The sequence below is a fragment of the Trichomycterus rosablanca genome, chromosome 3 (assembly GCF_030014385.1).
Source record: "Trichomycterus rosablanca isolate fTriRos1 chromosome 3, fTriRos1.hap1, whole genome shotgun sequence".
Lineage (NCBI taxonomy): Eukaryota > Metazoa > Chordata > Actinopteri > Siluriformes > Trichomycteridae > Trichomycterus > Trichomycterus rosablanca.
In genome coordinates this window covers 2,228,784-2,249,955 of record NC_085990.1, presented here as the reverse complement: position 1 = coordinate 2,249,955, position 21,172 = coordinate 2,228,784, and the positions used below count along the sequence as shown (strand labels likewise).

At 40.6% G+C, this 21,172-nt stretch overlaps 1 protein-coding gene across 1 annotated transcript; it reads left to right on the top strand.

Annotated features, from left to right (window-relative positions):
• The first annotated feature begins 2,020 nt into the window (after window positions 1-2,020).
• On the top strand, window positions 2,021-20,892 carry mtx1a (metaxin 1a). Its single transcript, XM_062991691.1, has 8 exons — window positions 2,021-2,139; window positions 10,738-10,807; window positions 10,977-11,056; window positions 15,613-15,705; window positions 16,906-17,088; window positions 18,075-18,151; window positions 18,540-18,697; window positions 20,097-20,892. Exons 1-8 carry the CDS (start codon window positions 2,059-2,061, stop codon window positions 20,321-20,323), a joined length of 969 nt encoding a protein of 322 aa, XP_062847761.1. The 5' UTR covers window positions 2,021-2,058; the 3' UTR covers window positions 20,324-20,892.
• Window positions 20,893-21,172: the final 280 nt, after the last annotated feature.

Below are 21,172 nucleotides of genomic sequence, written 5' to 3'. Positions count from 1 at the left end.
ATCTATCTATCTATCTATCTATCTATCTATCTGTCTACCCATCCATCCGTCTATCTATCTAGCTAACCTTTAGTGTTTAACCTTATAAACTTTATTGATTTTTGTTATACAAATTCCAAATTTGATGCCTGTTTAAAAAAGTTTAAATGCTCATTAATTACTAAGTTTTAATAACTGTTTACGCTCTCAATGCGTCAAAACGAAAAACCACGTCCAGCTCTGAGTGGTCGCTTCACCACCCTTTCATTTGGAAGAGCAGGAAAGATGAATTTTATGCTTTTTGTATCACAAGTCGACACTAAATGCGGTGAATAGAACATTTCTTAATCATTTATTGGTTGCATCACAATTATATCATTTAGGGTTTAAATTTTGTGTGAAACGGTAGTTACTCATAACACAAGATTTATCAGTTTAATATCAAACACAGCCATGGACAATTTAGTGTCTCCAATTCACCTCACTTGCACATCTTTGGACTGTGGGAGGAAACCCATACAGACACAGGGAGAACATGCAAACTCCTCACAGAAAGGGGCCGTACCACCCCATCTGGGGATCAAACCCATGACCTTCTGTGAGACGACACCATGATAACTACAGTTTTTTTGTGAATTTGTACTGTTGAATTTTATCCATCCATCCATCTATCTATTATATGTACCAACCCAATTCCAAAATAGCTGGGACAGTAGGTAAAATGCAATTAAAAACCAAAAGTAGTGGTTAACAGTAACAAACGTCAAATATCAAATAGATATCAAACTTAATAGATTTTTGTAATACATTAAAAAGTTAAAATGATTGTTAATTACCTAGTTTTAATAACTATTTACGCTCTCAACACGCCAAAATTAAAAACACCGTACAGCTCTGAGTGGTCGCCTCACCACTCTTTCATTTGGAAGAGCAGGAAAGATGAATTTCATGCTTTTGTACTTATTTTCGGCATTTAGCAGACAGTTTTATTCAAAGAGACTTACAGTACTGGGAGGGCAGCACGGTGGCTATGTGGGTAGCACTGTCACCTCACAGCAAGAAGGTCCTGGGTTCGATCCCCAGGTGGGGCGGTCTGGGTCCTTTCTGTTTGGAGTTTGCATGTTCTCCCCGTGTCCACGTGGGTTTCCTCCGGGTGCTCCGGTTTCCTCCCACAGTCCAAAGACATGCAAGTGAGGTGAATTGGAGACACTAAATTGTCCATGACTGTTTGTTATCCTTGAACCGTGAACTGATGAATCTTGTGTAATGAGTAACTACTGTTCCTGTCATGAATGTAACAAAAGTGTAAAACATGACGTTAAAATCCTGATAAACAAACAAACTTACAGTACTGGGATAGTTTATTGTCTAAGCAATTCAGGGTTAAGGGCCTTGCTCAAGAGCCCAACAGTGACAACCTGGCATTGGTGGGGTTTGAACAAGTGACCTTTCAATTACTTGTTTATTACCTTAACCACTAGGCTATAACTGCCCTTACTAAAGTACTAAACTACTAAAGTATCACAAGTAGACTCTAAATGTGGTGAGGAGAACGTACATTAATATTGCAATTTTCGAGTTTATTTGGTTGTATCACAATTATATCATTTAAGGTTTTTATTGTGTGTGCTGACACTATCCTGACTACCCACTGTCATGCCCTCATGTTTTGGAGTTTTGGAAGTGGCCACCCTAAATGTGTTTTGTACCTCTGTTTTGCATTAAAAAGTCCCAAATAAGCAGTTTATGATTATTCTGATTATCGAAGTAATAAATATTGGCTAAATCTTACATACATCAACTTCAATATTAAAGACGGAGCTACATTTCTGTTTTGATTAGTTTATACTCTAAACTAACTAAAACGAACGAGAACTAGAACGTTTGGAGGCTTTTGAAGTTTATTTAGAACTGTTAGAATATTATTTTGTGTGTTTTACTTCTTGTTGAGCTGTTTTTGTACACGACAGGTCACTAAATGAACGTTAATAGAAACTTTAGCCCCGTCCTGTACAGGAGCTGTTTACAGTAGATCAGTGCAGGTTCGCTTCCGTGTTAAAGGCTCTATGGTGGAGTAAGATGGCGGCTCCCTTCGAGTTGTTCTGTTGGAGAGGGAGCTGCGGTTTACCGTCGGTTGATACCGACAGTCTCATCGTGCTGGTGAGTCTTTCTGTTCTCTTTATTCTGTAGAAATACCGCGCTGTGTACAACATGTTCTCCTTCTTTTTCTATTCATGTGATCCAGCACATACTGAAAAGGTTCATTCAGTGATAAGAAACTTAATACAAACACTCATAAACATTACTAATGTAAGTGTAGTGTTAGTGTCAGTGTAGTGTAATGTCAGTGTAGTGTAATGTCAGTGTAGTGGAACGTGAATGAGTGTAGTGTAATGTCAGTGTAGTGTAATGTGAGTGTGAGTGGAGTGCAGTGTAATGTGAGTAGTGTGAGTGTAATGTCAATGTAGTGTAATGTCAGTGTAGTGGAACGTGAATGAGTGTAGTGTAATGTCAGTGTAGTGTAATGTCAGTGTAGTGTAATGTCAGTGTGAGTGGAGTGCAGTGTAATGTGAGTAGTGTGAGTGTAATGTCAGTATAGTGTAATGTCAGTGCAGTGTAATGTGAGTGTAGTGGAACGTGAATGAGTGTAGTGTAATGTCAGTGCAGTGTAATGTGAGTGTGAGTGGAGTGCAGTGTAATGTGAGTAGTGTGAGTGTAATGTCAGTGTAGTGTAATGTCAGTGTAGTGTAATGTCAGTGTAGTGGAACGTGAATGAGTGTAGTGTAATGTCAGTGTAGTGTAATGTGAGTGTGAGTGGAGTGCAGTGTAATGTGAGTAGTGTGAGTGTAATGTCAATGTAGTGTAATGTGAGTAGTGTGAGTGTAATGTCAGTGTAATGTCAGTGTAGTGTAATGTCAGTGTAGTGTAATGTGAGTGTAGTGGAACGTGAATGAGTGTAGTGTAATGTCAGTGTAGTGTAATGTGAGTGGAGTGCAGTGTAATGTGAGTAGTGTGAGTGTAATGTCAATGTAGTGTAATGTCAGTGTAGTGTAATGTCAGTGTAGTGGAACGTGAATGAGTGTAGTGTAATGTCAGTGTAGTGTAATGTCAGTGTGAGTGGAGTGCAGTGTAATGTGAGTAGTGTGAGTGTAATGTCAATGTAGTGTAATGTCAGTGTAGTGTAATGTCAGTGTAGTGGAACGTGAATGAGTGTAGTGTAATGTCAGTGTAGTGTAATGTCAGTGTGAGTGGAGTGCAGTGTAATGTGAGTAGTGTGAGTGTAATGTCAGTATAGTGTAATGTCAGTATTATGTCAGTGTAGTGTAATGTGAGTAGTGTGAGTGTTATAGGAGTGTAGTGTAATGTGAGTAGTGTGAGTGTAATGTCAGTATAGTGTAATGTCAGTGTGAGTGTAGTGTAATGTCAGTGTTATGTCAGTGTAGTGTAATGTGAGTAGTGTGAGTGTTATATGAGTGTAGTGTAATGTGAGTAGTGTGAGTGTTATAGGAGTGTAGTGTAATGTGAGTAGTGTGAGTGTAATGTCAGTATAGTGTAATGTGAATGTGAGTGGAGTGCAGTGTAATGTGAGTAGTGTGAGTGTAATGTCAGTATAGTGTAATGTCAGTGTGAGTGTAGTGTAATGTCAGTGTTATGTCAGTGTAGTGTAATGTGAGTAGTGTGAGTGTTATATGAGTGTAGTGTAATGTGAGTAGTGTGAGTGTTATAGGAGTGTAGTGTAATGTGAGTAGTGTGAGTGTAATGTCAGTATAGTGTAATGTGAGTGGAGTGCAGTGTAATGTGAGTAGTGTGAGTGTAATGTCAGTATAGTGTAATGTCAGTGTGAGTGGAGTGTAATGTCAGTGTGAGTGGAGTGTAATGTCAGTGTTATGTCAGTGTAGTGTAATGTGAGTAGTGTGAGTAGTGTGAGTGTAGTGTAATGTCAGTGTAATGTGAGTGTAGTGTAATGTCAGTGTGAGTGGAGTGCAGTGTAATGTGAGTAGTGTGAGTGTAATGTCAGTATAGTGTAATGTCAGTGTGAGTGTAGTGTAATGTCAGTGTAATGTGAGTGTAGTGTAATGTGAGTAGTGTGAGTGTTATATGAGTGTAGTGTAATGTGAGTAGTGTGAGTGTAGTGTAATGTCAGTGTAATGTGAGTGTAGTGTAATGTCAATGTGAGTTTGACTGTAATTTGAGTGTGTGTGACTGTTATGTGAGTGCAGTGTAATGTAAGTAGTGTTTTTATTTATTTATTAGGATTTTAACGTCATGTTTTACACACTTAGTGAGTAGTGTAATGTGACTAAACGTAGTGTCTGTAATGTGAGTGTAGTGTGAGTGTAGTGTAACGCAAATGTAGTGTAATATCAGTGTGAGTGGAATGTGTAAGTGTAGTGGAATGTCAGTGTGAGTGGCATGTGCATGTAGTGGAATGTCAATGTGCGTGTAGTGTTATGTGAATGGAAGTGTAGTGTAATGTAGTGCTTATTTATTTATTTTTATTTTTATTTTAACGTCATATTTTACAGACTTTGTCAGTTTGGTGTAATGTCAGTGTGAGTGTAGTGTTGTATGAGTGTAATGTGAGTATAGTGTAGTGTGAGTGTAGTGTGTGTAATGGGAGCATAGTGTGAGTGTAATTTGAGTGGTGTGAGTGTAGTGTGAGTGTAGTGTGACTAATTTGAGTGTAGTGTGCCTGTAATGTGAGAATAGTGTAATGTGAGTGTAATGTGAGTATAGTGTGAGTGTGAGTGTAATGTCAGTGTGAGTGTAATGTGAGTATAGTGTAATGTGAGTGTAATGTGAGTATAGTGTAATGTGAGTGTAATGTCAGTATGAGTGTAATGTGAGTGTAATGTGAGTGTAGTGTGAGTGTAGTGTGAGTGTAATGTGAGTGTAATGTCAGTGTGAGTGTAGTGTGAGTATAGTGTAATGTGAGTGTAATGTCAGTGTGAGTGTAATGTGAGTGTAATGTGAGTGTAGTGTGAGTGTAATGTGAGTGTAATGTCAGTGTGAGTGTAGTGTGAGTATAGTGTAATGTGAGTGTAATGTCAGTGTGAGTGTAATGTGAGTGTAATGTCAGTGTGAGTGTAATGTCAGTATGAGTGTAATGTGAGAGTAGTGTGAGTGTAATGTGAGTGTAATGTCAGTGTGAGTGTAGTGTGAGTATAGTGTAATGTGAGTGTAATGTCAGTGTGAGTGTAGTGTGAGTATAGTGTAATGTGAGTGTAATGTCAGTGTGAGTGTAGTGTGAGTATAGTGTAATGTGAGTGTAATGTCAGTATGAGTGTAATGTGAGAGTAGTGTGAGTGTAATGTGAGTGTAATGTCAGTGTGAGTGTAGTGTGAGTATAGTGTAATGTGAGTGTAATGTCAGTGTGAGTGTAATGTCAGTATGAGTGTAATGTGAGAGTAGTGTGAGTGTAATGTCAGTGTGAGTGTAGTGTGAGTATAGTGTAATGTGAGTGTAATGTCAGTGTGAGTGTAATGTGAGTGTAATGTCAGTGTGAGTGTAATGTCAGTATGAGTGTAATGTGAGTGTACAGTAGTGTGAGTATAGTGTAATGTGAGAGTAGTGTGAGTGTAGTGTGAGTGTAGTGTGAGTGTAATGTGAGTGTAATGTCAGTATGAGTGTAATGTGAGTGTAATGTCAGTGTGAGTGTAATATCAGTATGAGTGTAATGTGAGTGTACAGTAGTGTGAGTATAGTGTAATGTGAGAGTAGTGTGAGTGTAGTGTGAGTGTAATGTCAGTGTGAGTGTAATGTGAGTGTAATGTCAGTGTGAGTGTAATATCAGTATGAGTGTAATGTGAGTGTACAGTAGTGTGAGTATAGTGTAATGTGAGAGTAGTGTGAGTGTAGTGTGAGTGTAATGTCAGTGTGAGTGTAGTGTGAGTGTAATGTCAGTGTGAGTGTAATGTCAGTATGAGTGTAATGTGAGTGTACAGTAGTGTGAGTATAGTGTAATGTGAGAGTAGTGTGAGAGTAGTGTGAGTGTTGTGTGAGTGTAATGTCAGTGTGAGTGTAATGTCAGTATGAGTGTAATGTGAGTGTACAGTAGTGTGAGTATAGTGTAATGTGAGAGTAGTGTGAGTGTAGTGTGAGTGTAGTGTGAGTGTAATGTTGCTACACTGCTGCTGTAGCGTGTAAGTATAGCCCGGTAGACCCTGAATTTCCTCGGCCGTCTCAGGTGGTTGAACTGTGGTCTGGTTTTAATTAAGAATCATCTACAGTCTGCAGATTTGGATTTATACGACTTTATAAACGTGCAGCTGTAATTGTTAAAAAATGCTGTTCTAACCAGTCGTGTAATACGTGGCCAGAAAAGAGGTCAATCAATCCAGCGATGCGTCTCCACTTTCGTTATCTGATTGACAGTAAAAGTTGTGTGGTGTTGCATTTTTTTTGACATAAGAAATGAAAGTTCAGGGGTTTGTTCCGTGGCTTTGGCAGGTTCTTGCTTTTCCACTCAGCCTCACCAGGAAAACCCTGTCTGTGTTTAACACCATAATTACCATGTGGAACCAATTTAGTGGTTTTATTATTCTTTTAGGATCCCCCGTCTCCAATCTTCTCACTTTGAAATGCTTAAAGAAAGAGATTTTTCTTTTTCAACTAATAAATCAGCACTGTAGTTCTATAACACGTAGCTGAAATGATTTTTTAAGCACAGTTTGTTGTGGTTTACCTCACTGCTCTTACAGAGCAAACCTCTGTGGTTTGGAAAATGCCGCTGGGCTCGTTTTATGTGGCGTGGTGTAAAATCCCTCTCCAGATCCTGGTACAGCGGAGCCGTTAGTGACGCAGCAGTCTTCTGAGACCGTCTGGAAACTTCTGCTTCAGAGTTTTCCACGTTTTTTTCCGGATTCTTTTGCTGAATAAACGAACAGCGTGGGGTCGGTAGCAGGAGGGCGGAAATTCAGCTCACAGAAACGACGAGCTCGAACAATACAAGACTGTAACAGAAATCTTTAACCAAGCCAATATTAAAACAATCCTTAATATCTTGGGGAAAATGGCATAAAAAGAGAATTTAAAGAACAACATAAGAACAGGACTTGACAAGGATGATAGATTGACATGAGAATTAACTACCTTCCTTCACCATATCAAGTGTCATGTTAACACTACCTGGCTAACTCGTGAGCTTTACCTAATCTGCACGGCGCTCCATAGCACTTTTAGATGAACAGTATTATATGATTTGCTGCCTATTGAAGCTACAGCTGTCGTATTAACCATGCCACGGTATGACGGTAAATGAAAAATCCTTACGGTATGAGGAATCAAAGACTGTACACCGAATTCAGCGTACCAGCAGTACGTTTCTTGAGGAGGAGTGATGGTGCTGGCTGTTTTTAATGCCTTACACCAGTCCCAGGAAAAAAACACCAGTTCCAGGAAAAGAAAAGCGTAAAGTTACAGCTTACGATGCCAGACTCTGAAATGTTGTGCTTTGCGTGTTGTGGTAACAGTTTGCAGGACTGTACAGGGTTTTGTTTTTAATTTCAGTGGGACAATACTCACACGTACAAAGCTAGATCCATAAAACACTAGTTTGGTGTGAAAATAATACGCCTGCTACACTGAACATGACTGGAACAGTATTCATGTCCATGATTCGAGAATACGATGTTTACTTGGCCATGTAGCAGACAATACGAGTCCGAGTCGAGTCACGAGTCGATATAATAAACACAAAACATATATTAGAAATGTAGCGTAGAAATAAAGAAATAATCTGTAAGTTCAGATAAAAACAACAACAGATTAGCGAGTGTATTTAGCCGTTTTACTTCGTGTCTTTACTTTCCTCCTCATCGTGTAAATGAATGTAATTTCTGTAACAAGAAGGTTCCAGTTAAAAGCTTCAACTGATACGTTTTGTTTTCATTACAGAACAAAAGCGCTCGATAAATCACGGCACAGCGGCCAAAATCCCAAACACGGCAAAAACCATCATAACCGCTGCTTACCTTAGCTTCTGTTCTTCCAGATGCTATTACATTTATAAGCGTGCGTCCCATTAGGAACAGAATCCGTTATTTTGTAAATGTGCTTATAATTAAAAACCTCCAAACTTTTCCCGGTGGTGAAGTAAAACAGGAAGTCGTTAGAAAGCCGATCGAGCGTTTCATTACCACGTCATCTGTGTGACGCAAACCGAATAAATGCAAATAACAGCATTTCTTACTAACAATTACAATCAGAAGCTCTGATTGGTTCAGAAAGCGTCTTACAACCATCAGCACCGATTCTGTAGGAGCGTTCCATTCACCCCGGCTGTTCCTGTGAAGTGCACTACGTAGGGTACTCCACCATTTTAAGTGAGATTCCGATCCAAAGGTAACGAGAATGTTCAAATGAAGTGAACTTCAGACTGTGTAGGGAGTAGGGAGCGACGCTTCATCACTACGCCGGAAGCTGCTGGAACATTTACACATTGCGTGCGTTGCGGGTTAAGGCGGAAAAAACAAGTTAATTACACACGTAACTAATGTTAACACACGCTGACGCTAGAGACTCTTGTTGTTTACGAGTCTGAGTTGAGTTCAAAGCATTTGAAATGAGTCTGAGTCGAGTCTGACGTCGCTGTGTGTGCAGAGTTATGTGCGACTTGGACTTCATTCATTTCAGCCTCTTCATCTCCAGATGCACTAAAGCCGCCTAATTCCAGCCATGAGACCTTTTATTGTGACCTGAATTAGATCAGCGTGAGTTATTTTGTCACTTTATTTTACACTCGAAACTTTTAATGGTCTCGAACCATTAAAAGTCATTTGGAGTCGTACTGGCCGTACGGTGCGATGACTGAGACTGGAGCTGGATTGGCAGGTAAAGTCCTTCAGCCTAAAGCGATTTCCTGTTCTTGTTTCTTTTGGACGGCCGCTCTCGCCTCTGTTTTCATAAGGTTCGGGTTAAAATGACAAGAAAATGGTCGAACGATTTGGAGACATGATGTCAGAGTTTTATGTCGATGGTGCTCTTCCAACTGGCTTCACTTCTCCAACCAGAAAAAGAAATGAACAAACTTGGATGTGGTTCGGTTGCTTTAGTCCTCGTGTGCAGGACGTGCTGAAGTGTAGCGTAAGTGAGGACGCTGGGCAAAAGTTCCACCAATGGACATGATAGCAATTTATGTTGATTGAGTAATATTAAAATCCATTTGCAATGTTTTTAGTAGTGATGCCATATTGCCTCGTGGGTTTGACCAACACTGGGTTGTAATTTGGCTGTAACTCTGTACAGACATCAAGTTAGATTTGTTTCTGTAGTAATGTGGTAAGTAACTGGGTGTTAAGTGACTGTGGATCAGTGACCTGTTTCCTTTTTTGTTCGAGATAAAATAAACAGACATCCTGTGTTCCAGTACCAAGTCATGCACAACCAACGTTAAAACACTAGAAGGGGAATCAATTATATTCAAATGATTCTTATATTTGTCTGGATGCAGCCACACCCTCATAAATACTGTAAGAGGGGAAATAAAAAAGGATTCTGGTTTTGGAAGGATCCAAGTCCTGACAACAAAGATTCTGAGAAAGTGTTTATTTAAGGTCATTGGTGTTTTAAAAATAAAAAGTTTTATTTAAGTTCTTTGGGTATTATGTAAAATACCAGAAGGAAACCTGGGCGCTCGGATGGTGCAGCGGTTTAACATGTATTTTAGGGTGTTGTTTTTAGGGAGGTGTATTTCAGGGAGATGTATTTTAGGGTGTTGTTTTTAGAGAGGTGTATTTTAGGGTGTTGTTTTTTAGGGTGTTGTTTTTTTAGGGAGGTGTACTTTAGGGTGTTGTTTTTTAGAAAGTGTATTTTAGGGTGTTGTTTTTAGGGAGGTGTATTTTAGGGAGATGTATTTTAGGGTGTTGTTTTTAGAGAGGTGTATTTTAGGGTGTTGTTTTTAGGGAGGTGTATTTTAGGGAGATGTATTTTAGGTTGTTGTTTTTTTAGAAAGTGTATTTTAGGGTGTTGTTTTTAGAGAGGTGTATTTTAGGTTGTTGTTCTTTAGAGGTGTATTTTAGGGTGTTGTTTTGTAGAGAGGTGTATTTTAGGGTGTTGTTTTTTAGGGTGTTGTTTTTTAAAGAGGTGTACTTTAGGTTGTTGTTTTTTTAGAAAGTGTATTTTAGGGTGTTGTTTTTATAGAGGTGTATTTTAGGTTGTTTTTAGAGCAGTGTATTTTAGGGTTTTGTTTTTTAGGGTGTTGTTTTTTAGGGAGGTGTACTTTAGGGTGTTGTTTTGTAGAGAGATGTACTGTATTTTAGGGTGTTGTTTTTTAGGGAGGTGTACTTTAGGGTGTTGTTTTGTAGAGAGATGCACTGTATTTTAGGGTGTTGTTTTTTAGGGAGGTGTATTTTAGGGAGGTGTACTTTAGGGTGTTGTAGGGTGTATTGACTCTCGGGGTTGTTCGAAGTCCTGACCGTATTTGCTCTCCTCAGGTGTCCTGTAGGTTTTGGGGAGTGTTAATCACCTCGTTTGTCAGCGTCTCCAGTCTGGTTCAGGTTTCATTTGATGGATCACAGAAACGAGCAAGTTTGCTGTGAGCCGGTCAGGGCCCCTGGAACGCTGGACCAGACCAGAGCTGCACTGTGCCCCTCTGTTTTGGGTTAGTTCTAATTTCTTGGGTGCAGATGTGATGCAGTTTGTTCCTCCACATGAACGACAGACGTTTCAGACGGACGAGTTTCTGCCCGAGCGAGATCAATACATTAAATCAGATATTATCTTTAGATATTAATAATTAATTTGATTTTATTTTTACAGGCTTACGCACGGTTTGCTGGCGCCCCACTGAAAATTCACAAGATCTCCAATCCCTGGAGGAGCCCGACAGGTCAGCAGGTCTTTTTTTTTTACACTGGACTGTAACGGTCAGTTTCTGAGTGGACAGAAGAAGTTAAAGCAGGCGGATATGAATGTAATCTACAGTGACGGGATTAAGTGAGACTCTCTGATTAATCCCTGCTGTGTGGTGTGGGTGTGTCGTGTCTGCGTGGTACCAGGTTCACTCCCGGCTCTGAAGACCAGGGAGGAGGGGAGCGTCTCTCAACCCAGCAAGATCATCATCCAGCTCAGGAAACAGGTAAACACTCGTTCTAGTGAATTCAGTTACAAATATGTGGATATTTGCCCCACCCAAACCACCACCACCACCAGTCCCAATTAGTATTTGCGCCTCTACTGCTTTAGACCTCCACTCCTGATCGAAGGGAGACATGACTAACACCCCCACCCCCCACCCCCCGACACGTGCAGTATCCGACCACTTTTTTTCACCTGCCCCCGGCTGGTTCATACAGAGATCTGTATCGTGCACGCAGAGTCATGCACTGATCCCTATTATCCCCCGTCTCACTGTGCAGTGTCATTGATCAGCCAACAGAGGTCGTAATTACAGCAGTACTGAGGAATCCATACCGCCCTCCCATATACAGATAGACAGACAGATATATAGACAGACAGATACATACAGTGTATCACAAAAGTGAGTACACCCCTCACATTTCTGCAAATATTTCATTATATCTTTTCATGGGACAACACTATAGACATGAAACTTGGATATAACTTAGAGTAGTCAGTGTACAGCTTGTATAGCAGTGTAGATTTACTGTCTTCTGAAAATAACTCAACACACAGCCATTAATGTCTAAATAGCTGGCAACATAAGTGAGTACACCCCACAGTGAACATGTCCAAATTGTGCCCAAATGTGTCGTTGTCCCTCCCTGGTGTCATGTGTCAAGGTCCCAGGTGTAAATGGGGAGAAGGGCTGTTAAATTTGGTGTTTTGGGTACAATTCTCTCATACTGGCCACTGGATATTCAACATGGCACCTCATGGCAAAAAACTCTCTGAGGATGTGAGAAATAGAATTGTTGCTCTCCACAAAGATGGCCTGGGCTATAAGAAGATTGCTAACACCCTGAAACTAAGCTACAGCATGGTGGCCAAGGTCATACAGCGGTTTTCCAGGACAGGTTCCACTCGGAACAGGCTTCGCCAGGGTCGACCAAAGAAGTTGAGTCCACGTGTTCGGCGTCATATCCAGAGGTTGGCTTTAAAAAATAGACACATGAGTGCTGCCAGCATTGCTGCAGAGGTTGAAGACGTGGGAGGTCAGCCTGTCAGTGCTCAGACCATACGCCGCACACTGCATCAACTCGGTCTGCATGGTCGTCATCCCAGAAGGAAGCTGACGCACAAGAAAGCCCGCAAACAGTTTGCTGAAGACAAGCAGTCCAAGAACATGGATTACTGGAATGCCCTGTGGTCTGACGAGACCAAGATAAACTTGTTTGGCTCAGATGGTGTCCAGCATGTGTGGCGGCGCCCTGGTGAGAAGTACCAAGACAACTGTATCTTGCCTACAGTCAAGCATGGTGGTGGTAGCATCATGGTCTTGGGCTGCATGAGTGTTGCTGGCACTGGGGAGCTGCGGTTAATTGAGGGAAACATGAATTCCAACATGTACTGTGACATTCTGAAACAGAGCATGATCCCCTCCCTTCGAAAACTGGGCCTCATGGCAGTTTTCCAACAGGATAACGACCCCAAACACAACCTCCAAGATGACAACTGCCTTGCTAAGGAAGCTGAAGGTAAAGGTGATGGACTAAACCCAATTGAGCACCTGTGGCGCATCCTCAAGTGGAAGGTGGAGGAGTTCAAGGTGTCTAACATCCACCAGCTCCGTGATGTCATCATGGAGGAGTGGAAGAGGATTCCAGTAGCAACCTGTGCAGCTCTGGTGAATTCCATGCCCAGGAGGGTTAAGGCAGTGCTGGATAATAATGGTGGTCACACAAAATATTGACACTTTGGGCACAATTTGGACATGTTCACTGTGGGGTGTACTCACTTATGTTGCCAGCCATTTAGACATTAATGGCTGTGTGTTGAGTTATTTTCAGAAGACAGTAAATCTACACTGCTATACAAGTTGTACACTGACTACTCTAAATTATATCCAAATTTTATTTCTATAGTGTTGTCCCATGAAAAGATATAATAAAATATTTGCAGAAATGTGAGGGGTGTACTCACTTTTGTGATACACTGTACATATACAGACAGACAGATAAACAGACAGACAGATACATACATACATTCATAAACCGATAGATATATAGACAGACAGATACATATACAGACAGACAGATAGATAGACAGACAGATACATACATACATACATACACAGATAGATATACAGACAGACAGATACATACATATACAGATAGATATATAGACAGATAGATAGACAGATATATAGACAGACAGACAGACAGACAGACAGACAGACAGACAGACAGACAGAGATATATATATAGATAGATAGATAGATAGATAGATAGATAGATAGATAGATAGATAGATAGATAGATAGATAGATAGATATATGATAGACAGACACACAGACAGACAGATATACAGATGATTCTTATTAACAGACAGACAGACAGGTAGCTAGACAGGTATATAGACAGACAGGTAGATAGACAGATATATAGACAGATAGACAGACAGACAGATAGATAGATAGATAGATAGATAGATAGATAGATAGATAGATAGATAGATAGATAGATAGAATAGAATAGAATCTTTATTGTCACTATACACAAGTACAATGAAATTTCGAGTGGCAGTTTGTTATAAGATAGATAGATAGATAGATAGATAGATAGATAGATAGATAGATAGATAGATAGATAGATAGATAGATAGATAGATAGATAGACAGACAGACAGATACAGTGACAGATATACAGTGTATCACAAAAGTGAGTACACCCCTCACATTTCTGCAGATATTTAAGTATATCTTTTCATGGGACAACACTGACAAAATGACACTTTGACACAATGAAAAGTAGTCTGTGTGCAGCTTATATAACAGTGTAAATTTATTCTTCCCTCAAAATAACTCAAAATACAGCCATTAATGTCTAAACCATCGGCAACAAAAGTGAGTACACCCCTAAGAGACTACACCCCTAAATGTCCAAATTGAGCACTGCTTGTCATTTTCCCTCCAAAATGTCATGTGATTTGTTAGTGTTACTAGGTCTCAGGTGTGCATAGGGAGCAGGTGTGTTCAATTTAGTAGTACAGCTCTCACACTCTCTGATACTGGTCACTGAAAGTTCCAACATGGCACCTCATGGCAAAGAACTCTCTGAGGATCTTAAAAGACGAATTGTTGCGCTACATGAAGATGGCCAAGGCTACAAGAAGATTGCCAACACCCTGAAACTGAGCTGCAGCACAGTGGCCAAGATCATCCAGCGTTTTAAAAGAGCAGGGTCCACTCAGAACAGACCTCGTGTTGGTCGTCCAAAGAAGCTGAGTGCACGTGCTCAGCGTCACATCCAGCTGCTGTCTTTGAAAGATAGGCGCAGGAGTGCTGTCAGCATTGCTGCAGAGATTGAAAAGGTGGGGGGTCAGCCTGTCAGTGCTCAGACCATACGCCGCACACTACATCAAATTGGTCTGCATGGCTGTCACCCCAGAAGGAAGCCTCTTCTGAAGTCTCTACACAAGAAAGCCCGCAAACAGTTTGCTGAAGACATGTCAACAAAGGACATGGATTACTGGAACCATGTCCTATGGTCTGATGAGACCAAGATTAATTTGTTTGGTTCAGATGGTCTCAAGCATGTGTGGCGGCAATCAGGTGAGGAGTACAAAGATAAGTGTGTCATGCCTACAGTCAAGCATGGTGGTGGGAATGCCATGGTCTGGAGCTGCATGAGTGCAGCAGGTGTTGGGGAGTTACATTTCATTGAGGGACACATGAACTCCAATATGTACTGTGAAATACTGAAGCAGAGCATGATCCCCTCCCTCCGGAAACTGGTTCGCAGGGCAGTGTTCCAGCATGATAATGACCCCAAACACACCTCTAAGACGACCACTGCTTTATTGAAGAGGCTGAGGGTAAAGGTGATGGACTGGCCAAGCATGTTTCCAGACCTAAACCCAATAGAACATCTTTGGGGCATCCTCAAGCGGAAGGTAGAGGAACGCAAAGTCTCGAATATCCGCCGGCTCCGTGATGTCGTCATGGAGGAGTGGAAAAGCATTCCAGTGGCAACCTGTGAAGCTCTGGTAAACTCCATGCCCAGGAGAGTTAAGGCAGTTCTGGGAAATAATGGTGGCCACACAAAATATTGACACTTCAGGAACTTTCACTAAGGGGTGTACTCACTTTTGTTGCCGGTGGTTTAGACATTAATGGCTGTATATTGAGTTATTTTGAGGGAAGAATAAATTTACACTGTTATATAAGCTGCACACAGACTACTTTTCATTGTGTCAAAGTGTCATTTTGTCAGTGTTGTCCCATGAAAAGATATACTTAAATATCTGCAGAAATGTGAGGGGTGTACTCACTTTTGTGATACACTGTATAGACAGACAGGTAGATAGACAGATAGATAGATAGATAGATAGATAGATAGATAGATAGATAGATAGATAGATAGATAGATAGATAGATAGACAGATAGATAGACAGATAGATAGATAGATAGATAGATAGATAGATAGATAGATAGACAGACAGACACACACACAGACAGACAGATATACAGATGATTCTTATTAAATCTGATCCAGTTGATCCGTGTGTTTCAGAAATACAATGCCGACTACGACCTGTCAGCAAGAGAAGGAGCCGACACACTGGCGTTCATCTCTCTGCTGGAGGAAAAGCTGATGCCAGCTCTGGTGAGACCAACGTGGCATCATAATGGGACCCTGTTACTGAAAATGGGTGCTTACAATAAGGAAAAGTGGAATGAAGTGGAGTAGAGGGAAGTTTCTGGAAGGGGACGGATGTCATATGAAAGCGTTTTCCATATTTTCCCCCTCCACTATATCCAGGACGTCTCCTGGCTCTTTCTGCTGCCGTCTTTTCCCTCGTGACACAGTTGTTAAAGGGAGAGCGGATCGTTATCTCTGGTATTTAATAGCGCAGTATAAAAATTCCAGACAGTTTTCCTTTTAGTTAAAGCCAGTAAGACTGGAGCGGGACCACGTTAACCCTGCCATTACTGAAAAATCACTGTATCTGGAATGAGCGACTTTAATGGGACACGTGAGTTGAAAATATTAATAAATGTGTGAACAAAGTTACTAAAGTCACATCATCCTGTTATAACTCAATACACAAAGATATATATGGATTTATATATATATAGAGTGTTTTGTACAACGACCCCACAGTGGCTGCATGGCAGAGCTGGGATTCAAGCCCACAACCTTCCAGTTGGACCCCACAGCTCTACCCATTAGGCTGCCACTCCACAGCAGATCTGGTCCACATATCCAGGCTTGGGACCAGCACCGAGAGTGCACCCCCCCGATAGACAGACGGATAGCTAAAAAGAAAGATAGACAGACAGAAATGCAGGCGGATAGATAGATAGAAAGACAGACATATAGAAAGACAGACAGATAGAAGACAGACAGATACATAGACGGATAGACAGACATACACAGACAGACAGATGCATAGATAGATAGATGGATGGATGGATGGATGGATGGATGGATGGATGGATGGATGGATAGATAGACAGTATGTAATGTATATTGATAGATATTTTATAGATTGATTTTATACACATTTTTACCCTTTATCATGTTGTGTACTGTAGGTCTAGGTTCACCCTCAGTAAGCGAGACAGCTTAAATCTAAATACATCCGATAATAATATTCATTAATAATAATAAGTTTAATAATAGGATGTTTCTCTCAAACAAATGTCCAGACAGCTTCTCAATGTAAAAAAAATTACAGGTGTATTTGTATCATGCTGAAGGTTTCAGAATAATAAGCACATTTAGATCTTTTAAACGTCTTTATTAGCTCATAAATCCTTTGTCCGTGTCCAGTTTATTTATTTCTGTCTGATTGTGCTGCAGATTTACGCTCTGTGGATCGATCCTAAGAATTATGTGGACGTGACGCGGCGCTGGCACGCGGAGAACGTCTCTTTCCCCCTGAACTTTTTCCTGCCGGGCCGTTTGCAGGCCCGGCAGCTGGAGAGGGTTCGGCTCATGAGGGGAAACGGCACCCTGGAGGCTGGAGAGGAGGCCGAGAAAGAGGTGAAGGAGCGTTCAATCACGCAGTCAAATCTCTTCAACTACTTACCTGAAAGATCTCGTTTATTTCTGCATTTTCTTCCTTTTTCTCCCAATTTAGTCATAGCCAATTAGTCTTCTTATGTTGAAGACTTCAATCACGTCCACCGACTATTTATTATTCATCTGTACTTCGGTGGATTGCCGCGTGAGGTCGGTCTCGCACATGGAGAGTCATGCGCTGATCTCCATGTTCCTTCCATTCTGAACAGGCGCCTCGGCTACTAACCAGGGGCCTTACACAGCCCCGAAGACCCCGCCCACTATTTAGTCTCGTCTTTTTCCACCCAGAAGACTAGCAGCCGATTGTGCCCGCTAGGGGCGCCCAGCCGACCGGTCGCAGAGCTGAGATTTCTGCAATTTCCCTCTGGGATCAATTAAGTATTCTGATTCTGATTCTGATTTGAACTCGGATATTAATAAAATGAAAACTATATGGTGCCTGTTTGAGTGTGGAGGTGAGAAGGTTTTTATTTGTTGTACCGTATGGCTCGGTGGGTAGCACTTTCGCCTCACGGCGAGAAGGTCCTGGGTTCGATTCCCAAGCAGAGTGGTCCGGGTCCTTTCTGTGTGGAGTTAGCATGTTCTCCCCGTGTCTGTGTTGGTTTCCTCTGGTGCATTTGTGAGATACTAAATTGCTCTAGATGGGAATGTGGGCATGGACTGGTGACCTGTTTAGGGTGTTTCCTGCCTTCGCCCAGTGAGTTGTACCCACTGTGACCCTGAACAGGATGAACCGGTGGTTAAACAGACAGTGAAGGAATGAATGAATAAACTACTAGTGCTCCGCTTGTCATAAATTCTTTCTACACCTTTAATATCTGCTCTTTATCGCTCTTCATTCCCTGAGGTAAACTCTGATGTCATAAATCTCGTTATAAGAAGATTTATTTTCCTAAGTAAAGAAAACCATTTTTTAATCTCTGTTTTTCCTCTCTGTTTTACTGAAGCTTTATGATGATGCTCAGGAGTGCATGAATCTTCTGTCTCAGCGACTCGGAACCAACAGATTTTTCTTCGGCGATTCGTAAGTCTGACACTAAAGTATCTCAAACCGAACACACACCACTAATCAGCAATCAGGACTTGAGCTTTAAGGCTGATAAACTACAACATTAGAAATGCTGATTATTCATGTTGAAAGGACAGCACGGTGTCTCGATGGGTAGCACTGTCACCTTACAGCAAGAAGGTCCTGGGTTCGATTCCCAGGTGGAGCGGTCCGGGTCCTTTCTTTGTGGAGTTTGCATGTTCTCCCCGTGTCTGTGTGGGTTTCCTTTAACAGTACAAAGACATGCAAGTGAGGTGACCTGGAGATACAGAATTGTCCATGACTGTGTTTGACCACAGTGTGTAAAACGTGACGTTAAAATCCTAATAAATAAATAAATATTTATATTGAATGTGATTTTCAGGCCCTCCTCCCTCGATGCCTACGTGTTTGGCCACTTGGCACCGCTGCTGAAGATCAAGCTGCCCAGCAGCAAACTGCAGCAACATCTAACGTCTCTGGAGAACCTGAGTAACTTCTGTAATCACATCCTGTCTCTGTACTTCCCCGGTGAGAATAAAGGTAAAATAATTCTCATTTTCATGAGGATTTTATGAAATTTTAATGTTCAGAGTCTAAATTCTGCTTAATTGCTGGTGTCACCAGATATCGTTTCCTTTTCCATCATTTTAGAAGCTTTTCTCACAGAGAGGAACACAAACTGTCCTGCGGTGTGACGTCACATGACACTAGAATAAAAACAACATGTAATAATAATCATTTTAAATCTAGTTCATTTGTATTCAGAGTTTAAGGCTCCCTGTATGTGAACTATAATGAATTCTTGGTGGGTGTTTATTATTCAGAGCTGTTTTTTTAAATCTATTCTTTACTCTGAGCTTTTTTTATCTCTCACACGAGTGAAACGATCTTATAAAACCATCACGTTCTGATCAAATTCTCTCTTTTCTTTTTATACTTCGATTACGCAGCGTTTAAATAAAAAAACACACGAGGATCGGATGAACCAAACCTTCATAAAAGACGTTTAATTTCGTTTGGAGTGATGACGTCACAACACAGGACGACGTTTTCATCACAGCGCTTCATTTAACGGGATTATTAATGTAGGAATCCTGCGCATTTAAAACCTTATAGTGCTAAATAAAGTCAATCTACAGTATATAAAATAATAAAGCCACAAGCATTTAGAAACACTTCTAGGTCTTACTGACTTATTTTAGAAATGTTTAGATTTTATACTTAATTTTTACTACCGTCACCTTACAATATAAAAATCTAAAAGTAAAACTGTTACAGTTTGCACCACTGACCCAAGTTTTTTGGAGCAAAATCACATTTTAATAAGTATTTTTATTTGATTAAGGTAAAAATCCAGGAGTTGTGTCACCCACCTGTATATATTTTTAATGGTGACAAACACTAAATAAATATGGTAACTGTAGCCTAATGGTTATAGTACCGCACTAGTAATCAAGTCGCTGGTTCAAGCCCCACCATTGCCAGGTTGCCACTGTTTGGCCCTTAAGCAAGGCCCTTAAACCTTAATTGCTTACACAATATACTGTCACAGTACTTTACATTGTTAGTTGCTTTGGATAAAAGCTTCTGCTAAATGCCGAAAATGTAAATGTAAGTAAAACTGTTTAATCAGAGACGTTCTGACTTGAGGCTTCCCTTCAGTTCTGCTGTAAATCCTGAATATATTTTATTTAGATCACTTGTCTAGAAGGGTTGAAGTACATGGATCATTCGCCACCTTTAAGTCATGCGCCATCACATCCCAGGCTTACCCAAAAACAGCCTGGCCTTTGGAAAGTGCACTTGTTGGTGTTCTCTTAGTGAAATAGAAATAAGAGGGTACATTTGGTACACCTAAAAATTCTAATTAAAAATAAACAACAAACAAACGTTTTCAGAATCAGATAACATTGCGGTCCTGCTTTTACTTTATGAACAGACGGAGCTGAACGGCCGGCGCCGAACGTGCAGAGAACAGAGAACAACGACTTCGATAACGAGCCTCACAAGAGAAGTAAACAGATCCTGTCTGTCCTGGTGGCTGCGGCGGCCATGCTGAGCTACGCCCTCCTCACCGGTATGGTCGCCGTTCAGCAAGAGAGGATGGACGGCCCGAGAGGAGAGCCGGCCTCCATGAGAGACCTCGTGGAGGACGAGGAGGAGTGATTGAGGCGACTGGGTGGGCACTGTGGGGTTAGATTCACTACAGGTCTTTTTTTTTTTTATCTGAGATTGGGGTTGTTTATGGGTTAGAAGCTTTGATTTGGTTTGTACACAGATTATTTATTGTTCTTTTATTTTTTTAAGGTTTTGTGGAATGTTCGCTCTTTTTTTTAGCTATAAACACTTGAGTTCTTGAAAAGTATTGTGAACTTTATTATTACTTTAAATAAAGATTTGCATCTAGCCTATGTTTATTTACCTCCTGTTGGACGTATTCACTGCACTGCACTGTAAACGCCTGTTTTTTATTTGTTAAACATTTTTGCTTGAATCCTTTAATAGTATTTACGGACCAACAACCAAAAAGTGCATCAAAAATGTCTTGTTTGGCTTGTTTAGATGGATTTGATGTCGCAATGTTATTGAGAACCTGCACATGTATTACTGCTGTATTAAGTGTTTTTTTCTGGGGAACAATAATACTTTACATTTTTAATAAATATGTTTGTGTATTTGTTTAAACATTGTTAAATCATATTGTGTATAAAATAAGAGCTTTAATAAAAGTATATTTACCAGTTTTCTGTAGAAATTGACTGGTCTATTAATGATGATTCCTAGCTGACACGACTGGAGAACTGGTTGTAAATCGAGGCTTCTTGCTCCTTTTATGAAAGCCTTAAGCCATACTTTGTAATCTATAGATACAACATATAGCCAAAACAATGTGGACACCGCTCATAATCATATTTAGCTGTTGTCACCACATATATTCCTAACAGGTGTATATAAATAAGGTAAATGAAATGAAAGTTCAACCCCGGAGCACAAAGTAAGCTCCACAAAGACTTG

What these genes read in the sequence shown, in the direction of transcription:
- mtx1a (XM_062991691.1), top strand. Translation starts at nt 2,059, where the DNA reads ATGGCGGCTCCCTTCGAGTTGTTCTGTTGGAGAGGGAGCTGCGGTTTA. An exon ending in TCATCCAGCTCAGGAAACAG is followed by an intron (nt 11,057 to 15,612) that starts GTAAACACTCGT and finishes CGTGTGTTTCAG; the next exon opens with AAATACAATGCCGACTACGA. An exon ending in AGATTTTTCTTCGGCGATTC is followed by an intron (nt 18,152 to 18,539) that starts GTAAGTCTGACA and finishes TGTGATTTTCAG; the next exon opens with GCCCTCCTCCCTCGATGCCT.